The 8,795-nt window shown below is 36.5% G+C and overlaps 1 protein-coding gene across 2 annotated transcripts; it reads right to left on the bottom strand.

The window, feature by feature from the left end:
• Positions 1-249: 249 nt before the first annotated feature.
• il21r.1 (interleukin 21 receptor, tandem duplicate 1) lies at positions 250-8,542 on the bottom strand. 2 transcript variants are annotated; one of them, XM_046834232.1, is made up of 9 exons: positions 8,253-8,542; positions 7,859-7,992; positions 7,620-7,725; positions 7,186-7,373; positions 6,946-7,100; positions 6,401-6,593; positions 5,604-5,670; positions 4,906-5,005; positions 250-2,858 (listed from the first exon to the last, which is right to left on the bottom strand). In XM_046834232.1, the coding sequence occupies exons 2-9, from the start codon at positions 7,908-7,910 to the stop codon at positions 2,175-2,177; spliced, it is 1,545 nt and encodes a 514-aa protein (XP_046690188.1). In that variant the 5' UTR covers positions 7,911-7,992; positions 8,253-8,542; the 3' UTR covers positions 250-2,174. The 2 variants fall into 2 exon arrangements, with proteins under 2 accessions (XP_046690188.1, XP_046690187.1); XM_046834231.1 differs by having other exon boundaries at positions 7,620-7,728; positions 8,253-8,541.
• Positions 8,543-8,795: the final 253 nt, after the last annotated feature.

The following is an 8,795-nucleotide window of genomic DNA, read 5'->3' as shown; positions in this document are numbered from 1 at the left end:
CCTGTGATATAGCAAATACATAAACACACATATTCGTAGCATGAGAAGCAAAATCCTAGAAAACACAAACACACATCTACAGAACAAGTGAAACCCTAGAAATGAATGGATCGTTCCATAAGGAAATGACAGATACTTCCATCAATAAATTCTTCCATTTATAAAAGTGGATTTTTTTTTTTTTTCTTAAATCATTGAAGTTTATTCATTAGCAAATAAACACACTATCACAAGCTCTGTACTGTTCTGTTCAAGGCATGTTTAATTGTTTTAGAATTGCAAGATTTGACATAAAGTACAAAAAAAAGAGAAAAAACCACAAAAAACCATAAAGCATGAAACCATTTGCACTAGTAACAATAAGCGTTCCTTTTTTTATATAATGTACATTTACATAGATAGACAACAACAAAACAATACACATAGAATTTAAAACATGGTATTTACCTTGTGAGGTAAAGCATTTGAAGGTGAATGAGCTCTCTGCTTGTATAAGAGCCTTACATTGCTTTATATACAGAGACAGTTCCTGTTAAAAACCTCAGCATTATCTTCCATCTATGATGGTTAATAAAGAAGGTAACATGATGGTTGGGTGCTTTGCCTTGTGACATTTCGGAGTAATTCAGTCACTTTATTCTCTGTACCTTCACTACCTATCTCTTAGTCATAAAACCAAAGTGTTATTTTCTTTTTAAAAAAGCACCCTATTATGGTACTTTATATGTAATCAGTCATCTCCACGTGCACTGAAAACATCTTGAGAAAGTGGATTTTATGTTTCTAAAGCAACATGTACAAGGTGTCATGCAGTTTTATATCTGTACAGCCCTTTATAGAGTTTGTTACACTTAATTGCACATTAATCAATGGACTGGATGTGAAGGCACTGGCTTCATCAGTGTCATTAAAGCAAATTACTTGGAATAAAAAAAAAAAAATAGAACAAAAGAGTAAGCAACATACTACTGATGTGTGTTGTTTCTTCTTTTTTTTCAGTCAGTAAGTTTGTTTTGTTTCTAATTGGATTCACAGTTCCCTTTAGTGTCCCCTTTCTCATAGTTAATCTTGCACAGGGCCCAATAGAAATGAGATCACATTGTCATGTTGTCTACTGTATATATGAATAAAATAGAGTTCATAAGTTCCCCTTTTAGGGAAGTCAGTATTAATTGTTGATCTCAAATGTATTTAATGAAAATTGGTAGGAATTTCTTTGTAGATTTCTTTTTATAAACCAAAGAAGCTGCTTTAACATTTCTAATGTAAAGAGTTAAAGCTAATGTTTATTTTTTGTCAGTTTGATAAGTCCAAAAAAATAAAAAAAAAAAAATAAAAATAAAAAAATAAAAATTTATTAACACAGTGGTAATACAGGGGCATGGAAAAAAAAAAAAAAAGCAAACTGTGTGCCCAATGAATCCCATAAGCGACATTGTAGCTCATGAGCTAAGTTTCATATGTATAAATCAAAACACTTCGTCCACCTGAGCCTGATGTTTTCTTTCTACTGCATATGAATCATTCTTTTATAATGCAGGGTTTTTCATACCATCATACCACACCACATGATTAAGTGCCAAGATCAAGTGCTGAAGTCTAAAACTCTTTAAATTTCAACAAAATTATCTCAGCTGCCAAAGGTGACCCAGATCTTTCATTATGAAATGATAATAAGCCAGTAGCTGAGATCAGCATCTATAGCTATGAACAAACAGTATGTGATCTGATATATTTGCATTTGAGTGGATATCAGATGAGGTCCGCTTCAGAAAAAAATGCCTATGCTGCCTTATCTCCACACGCTTAGTTTCCTCTTCGCACATAAAGCTCGATAACAAGAGCTGAACTATGGGGCATTATCATACAATTACACGACTGTTTCTAATAATCTTCGCCATCTCTTGATCTATCACTGCAATTTTGTTTTGTTTCAAAAAAGAAAGCAATTTGCCATACCAGTGATAGCACCAAAGTCTCTTTTTTAAAAGATTTTGACTGAGGCAAATACCCAGAATTAAGTCTATTGTTTCTGCAGGTCATTGCAGATACTTTTTAATGTAACAGTCATTTTGTGTTACTGGTAGCCATAGATGGCTAATCAACATGCAACATGGACTTTTCAGACAGTTCCAAAATGCATTGCATGAGAGCCTGTCAGTGGAGCAGTTCGCTCAAACAGAGTTGCTATTTTCTCCTGAGGCTGGCATAAAAGCCACCCACTGCTTGACATAGTTTGAATGGGTCCCCACAGTGCTGCCCAATAAAGCCGTATCCATCCCTTCTCCTCCTTCACATTCGGAGCTCACAGGGCTCGAACAGTCTGATTCCAAGAATCCACTGTCAATTGTGTCCAAGTCTAGCGCAATTTGAGGATAACCATAATCGGAGTGTTCGTTCGAACTAAATGAATCCAGTGACAGCCGTTCTCCATTCTCTGCGTCGTTGGCTTGTAGTCGCCAATCATCAAAACTTTGTTGATCTTCTGAACTCTCCCTGCTGTCCTGCTCCTGATCCTCTGCCTCACCAGGAACCTGGACTGCATTCTGATTGGTCTCCTGGAAATCCAACATGGCACCCTCTTGTCCAGACACGGTCACGGTATCCATGGAGATATGGCCACCAGAGTGGGCAAGGCCAAGGCTGCTGCCCCCAAGGAAGTAACGCTTGGACAAGTCTGGGTTCATTAAGCTTAGAAGACTCCAGTCTCCCACACTACTGCCTTCACTACCTTGATCATGGAGAATAGGCCTTTGCTGTGGCGTGACTGGCAGCTGCTTCTCACAAAGCACCTGCAGCGGAGCGCTCTTTTCTAGCATGTCAAAGTTGCTGAAGGTAAAGACTGGTCCAACCCATTTCTGTGAAAAAAAAACACTCGATTAGAATAAGGACAGACTGGAGCTATTTCTGCAGCTGGAATAGACAATTAGTTTTTACCTTGGCCATCACAGATATACAGTTTATTACCAAAAGTATGTGGACACCGGGCCATATTTATTTCCCCTTTGCTGTTATAATAACGTTCACCCTTCTACAGTAAGAACCTAAAATCTCCTGGAATGTAATAGCCCCCACTCTTAGTGAGGTCAGATAATGATGTTTAGTGAGGAGATCTCAGATGTTCCAGTTCATCCCAAAGGTGTTCATAGGGCTTGCTTGCATTATCTTGCTGGAACATTGTTTGTGAATGTTCCAGGGAAAGGAATTTGCAATACTAGAAGAACCACATATGGGTGTGATGGTCAGGAGTACATACTGCTGGCTGTATAGTGTAGTGTATGCAAAGCATAAAAATATAATTTTATCTGCAGGTGCGCATCAGGGCTGGAACCCCATGGGATCTAAAAAAAATACCTTTGGGATTTCTTGCTGGTGTTTTTTTGTACTCAAATCTGAAGCTTACAGAAAGTAGTCTCCCCATAACATGAAAGCTACAGACCGGGGGCAGTGAAGTCTATCACATGCTTTGTTTGAGACATGTAAAGCCAGCCAACCGCATTTTATCTTTCACAATGCTGCTCAGTAGAGGGTGAATTTGTCCCTCCCACACAAGCAACATGGTCTACTTCCCTTCCTTGTGTCTCTAATCAAGAATCAAGTGTACATTCTCCAAATATTGTAAATTAACCAAAACACACTGGTATATATATATTTATTTATTTCACAGTCAAGAACTAAGAACCAACTAAGTACCAACATCAAATGCAACCAAAAGCAGACTTGCTTAAACCTATAACTTAATCCTTTGAGAAAATGTTCTCAGAATGTGCCCAAGTAGTCTGATCTCTGACCTTTAACATTTTTCTCAAGTTAGTAATATAAAGAATGAATACCTAAATCTTAATCAGTACTCCGATTCTGAAAGTAGCATATAATATCGTCACTTTAGAAAAAAGTGCCCACGAGTGTATGCATTCAGCTAAAGGGCACTGAAATGGTTTATGAGAAAAAAAATAAAAATTAAAGAGAACATTGTGTTGAGAACAATTTAATATTGCTTCTGAATATTGCATAACAAAATAAACAGTGTTATAAGTTATCTTAATTTTTATGATTAAAACATATGGGTCATATCAGGTGAAAAAAGTCTCAAATGTCAGCTTTCTGACTAAGAAGGCCAAGACTAATGACTCATTTTTAAACTAAGATAGAGTGCACTGGAGCTGAGTTGGAGGTACAGATCAGTGAGATATAGCCATCTTGAACAAGTTTCACACTTTTTTTGAATCCCCCACAGCAGAGCAAAGTTCTGTCTCAACTACATATCTAATAAACTGACTTGCTCTTGTGTTGGATTGCTATCATCACCACTTACAGTTGGAATTACTTCTCTCATTAATTTCTATATATAATTTAGCAGCTTGGAAGATTTCTCAGGGGAGAAAGGTTTTTTTTTTCTTTCTTTGCAGCCGCAAAACCACTGCTGCGTACTAGCATGACATCAAAACACAACCCAAGGCTTGAAATCTGCTTCTCCAAACTAAGGGCTCCTCTGCTTTTATCCAGTGGAAACTTCATAAAATTTCCCCTTTGAGATACAAACATCTATATATAACTACCTACCTAATCTGAGTTTAGGGTTGAGTTCAGAGTACTTTCCATCAGAGGGGAGAAGTGCTACTTTCATTTTGCAACATGTACTGTAGCTCAGGTCCACCCAGATGTGAGCACTGCAGACCTCCCAGTGTTTTCTTTATTTTGTTATTTTAAGCCCCTGTAGACTGACTCATCCGAGTCCCCTTTTCGTTGTGGTTAGAAAATGTATGCTGTATCTCACACAGAAAATTCCCTCCGACACACACATCATCATCACCTCTTTCTCTCTTTCTGTCTGAGCCTTGAGGCCCCACTGAATCTAACAGTGTGCCTAGATATGTTCAAAACACTGCCATTCTGTTTTCTTACCTTAAAGTCCCCTTGGTATGTGTGATAAAGGGGTTTGAAGAAATCGTAGGGGTCTGGGATATACTGAAACAGACATGGCTTCTTAAGCATCCCCCTGTACCTAAGGAAAACAAGTAGATAAGGCCATTTTACTATTTCAGCAGAGTGTAAGCTGATACATGACCAGGTTAAAGCTCTGGGATTTGAAAAACACACACATTTCAAATGTTAATGAAGCTTTTGTTTTTTGGAGAGAACTGATGCACTGAAATGGGTGAAAAGTTAGATGCAGCAGCAGAAGCAGCACTGCAAGTCTGACTTCCTTTACTCGTTTGCTCGTCTGTGTGAACCAAAGGCCGCCTGTAAGCAAAACTCTACTGCCTTTGTGGTTTGTGTGAACGTGGGAGGCATGAAAGGACACTGTGTGTACGGTAAGAACGAGTGATATCAATTACTGGAAAAGGAGGTGGCATTCTACTGATCTTTTAAACCAGCCAAATTGTCTGTTAAGCAGCCAAGACCTCAGTAATTCATGAAAACAATGAGGGATGGTTTTCAGAAAATCACTGGATGGAAGATACAGACGATGTAAAGTGTTTGCGCTGTGGCGGTCTTGCCATGCATTGATTAGCAACAGTGATCATAAAAGCCCCATACCAGTGCATCAGTACCGTTTCTTAATACATTTTAAATGTGTACAATGTTAAACAGATACTCACCAAAACCCAAAGAACCCCAAGAGAGTGAGAGCAAGAGGAAGCATAAAGAATAACCATATAGGATCGTCTGTGGAATAATAATAAAAAAAAAAGGTCATTTGAAACTTATATTGTTGCGCTTCATTTTTAACAAGTTACAGTCAATTATGACTGAGTAAAATCATGTCTTAATTCATCAATTTGTACCCATCAAACAAAACCCATTAAAAATCCCATTTAAAAAAATGCTAATAATTTCTAACATGCTTCAGCTTTTATACTTGAAATAAATAATTAGTAAGAAAATATGTAAAAAGTTGCAAAATAATTAGCAGACTGTGAGGAAGAGGAAGAGAAACAATTATTTAGGTTAACAGTATTATGTGATGCTCAAATAGAAATTCTTACAGTAGTTATGAATTTATAGTGCAATCTGTAATATATGTAATATATAAACCACATCCAACAAATAAAATACATTACAATTTTAGTGCTTTATTTTCAATAAATATTAATGTCAGTTCTACACATTTCTTGCAGAATTACTTTGTAATTTTAGTCTTTAAGAGAGGAAAAAAAACATTCCTGGATTCATTGGTTCATCAGTCAGTACAGGTCTGACATTTAAAAAACATGGTTCCATCCAGCCTTCCATTATCTGAGATGTTACACACCACGTACTGATGTTCAGCACGTTTTATTCAAACACTTTCACAACCTAATATTTTTATGAACTGAAAACAAAATTCCCTGATTAAAATTTGTGTAACAGTAAAGCCGTGTTTTATATAGAGAAATATTTAGATGTATATACAGACCGGGTTTGGGGTGTGGGCAGGTGCACTCAATGCTAGGGCTCCACTCGCTCCATTCACTTTCAGCGTCTGGGTTAGGTAGGAAGTTCACTGAGGCCTGGACATCAACCACATACACTTTGCCTGGAGTGAGCTGGTCGCACTGGATCTCGTGGTACCTGCGGTCCTCTCTGACATTGTAGATCTTAAATTTCTCCTGCGTGGTGGATGAAATTATTTACTTTGTATGTTGTGTGCATGCAAATTCACGATACAGTTCATGATGTTCAGTAAATCACTTCTTTTTTTTTTGCTTCACAATTTAACATTTTCCCTCTGCGTTTTGCTTGTATACTGTTGCATACAACACTGGGATTTTTTTAAATCAAATTATACAGAATGTGTAGTGCAACACTGGATTTTATTTTATTTATATATATATATATATATATATATATATATATGCATATTTGTGTCATTATATGCATTAATGGTGCAACATTATAAACAGGTGGACCATCACAGAGTTACTTTAAACGTTCAATAGCAATGCAATTTTAATCCTTTACCTCGCTCCTGAAGTCTTTGGGCCGTAAACGCACCCGGTACACCAGATAACCAGACAATTCCACAGTTTCATCCTTATTATAGGCCATCTCCCAGGAGATGTTGAATTCTTTATTGTTTTTAGTCAGAGTTAGATTGTCAGGTTTCTGTGGCTTAACTGCAAACAAGAAAATAAATATGGGTTGATTTTGCATTTTGTGGAGTGAATAACAAAAAAAACAAAACATCTCCAGGACACGTACTCATCTGTTCCAAAGGCACATCGATTTGAATGATCTCTTCCTTAATGGTTAGTTGTTTGAATCGTTTTGCTTTTAGTGTGCATGTGGTGTCAGGGTTTGCGATCAGGAAAAAACTGTCTGGCTGAATGGTGCACCACTGAAGTGGTGGTCTGATGACACATCTCCCATCTGTGAAGCCCATTGCATCGCTGCAACCACAATAGGACAATGTGGTGAGAAAAAAATAGGCCTGCTGCAAGTGAAACACGCTTAAGAAGTGTATATATATATATTCCCTCACTTCTTCACAGTCTCTGTTAACACTCTTCCTGAATATAATATAATATAATATAATATAATATAATATAATATAATATAATATAATATAATATAGTAACATATCCTATAATTTATAAATGATGCAAGACATACTGTAAAATATAATTAACTGATACCTGCAGTTTGCTTCAATCTCCCAAGGGACTGTTTTGTCAGGGCTTGAACAAGAACAGTTCAGTGTTGAGATATAATCCGTGGTACACCTCAAGTAACCTGCACCATCTGCTACAAAAAAGACAACCCGGTCAATTCAAGATCTTCTATCTTAGAATTAAATATCACTGCCTGCTTACTATGTGCTCACATCACTCACTGTATATCCAACAACTATCTGAAAAGCAATAGAACAACTTACTTTGGTGAATAATTCCACAGACCAGAAGCAGAAGAATGGCCATGTATAACATTATAAAGATGAACACACAAAACCCGGTCCTCAGCTCAGCTTAGCTCCACTCAGATGCTCATTACACAGCACAGAAATAAAATCTGCAAGTGAAAAACAACCACACCATGATATACACTTCACCATTCCCAACTGTACAAAACAAAAAATAAGGAAGTGATGTTTTTCGTTCTAATCCGAAAGACAGTAGACAGAAACAAAAAAAAATGTTCAAGAAGCAGAATACACATTTAGTTGATTTTCACTTTCACCTTCCTAACTTCTGTTAAAAAAAGAGGAAAATACGAGATAAAAAAGAAGAAGAAGAAACACATAAACACATTAAGGAGAAGCAAAAGAGTACCTGGTTATCCGAACTTCTTTGTTACTCCCAAGCAAATTCTTTAAACTGAACATATCCAAATCTTCAAACGAGACTTTCGTCAAACCGTTGCGTTGTGTTTCTCTTAGCAATATTTCTCTTTTCTTTCTTCTTTTTTTTTTTTTTAAACAGTTTTTACTACATACAGTATACTGAGCTATCAATGCTCTCCTATTCACCGACAAGGTCATTCAGCAGATGACGTCTGGGGCATCATGACACGAAGGATGTGGTTTTGTGGTCTCCTGCAAAGTAAGCTGAAATGTCAAGCACCTCCTTCAATAAGCTACATTTTTTGTTATATAAGGTCATGACAAAAATGCAGCCTCATCTTTAACTGGTAACAAGTTGATCATGTAACATTTAATTGCAAATTAATACAGTTTAATATCCTAAACTGTATTAAATTTTTATTTTATCATTTAAATTTTTATTTAATAAAGAAATATCATAGCTCAAGATTATATATAATAATTTCTATGAAACATATATGTTACACTTAAGAAATATGTGACATATATTTAT

The sequence above is a fragment of the Silurus meridionalis genome, chromosome 22 (assembly GCF_014805685.1).
Source record: "Silurus meridionalis isolate SWU-2019-XX chromosome 22, ASM1480568v1, whole genome shotgun sequence".
Classification (NCBI taxonomy): domain Eukaryota; kingdom Metazoa; phylum Chordata; class Actinopteri; order Siluriformes; family Siluridae; genus Silurus; species Silurus meridionalis.
The sequence above is the reverse complement of the archived record's forward strand: the minus strand, read 5'-3'. Positions and strand labels throughout refer to the sequence as shown.

Bases quoted from the DNA above. Each gene is read 5' to 3' on its own strand.
- il21r.1 (XM_046834231.1), bottom strand. From the start codon at position 7,910: ATGTTATACATGGCCATTCTTCTGCTTCTGGTCTGTGGAATTATTCAC. The intron at 7,374-7,619 runs GTATCAGTTAAT...TTGTGGTTGCAG, and splicing joins GAGATTGAAGCAAACTGCAG to CGATGCAATGGGCTTCACAG. The intron at 7,101-7,185 runs GTACGTGTCCTG...TCTTGTTTGCAG, and splicing joins TGTGCCTTTGGAACAGATGA to TTAAGCCACAGAAACCTGAC.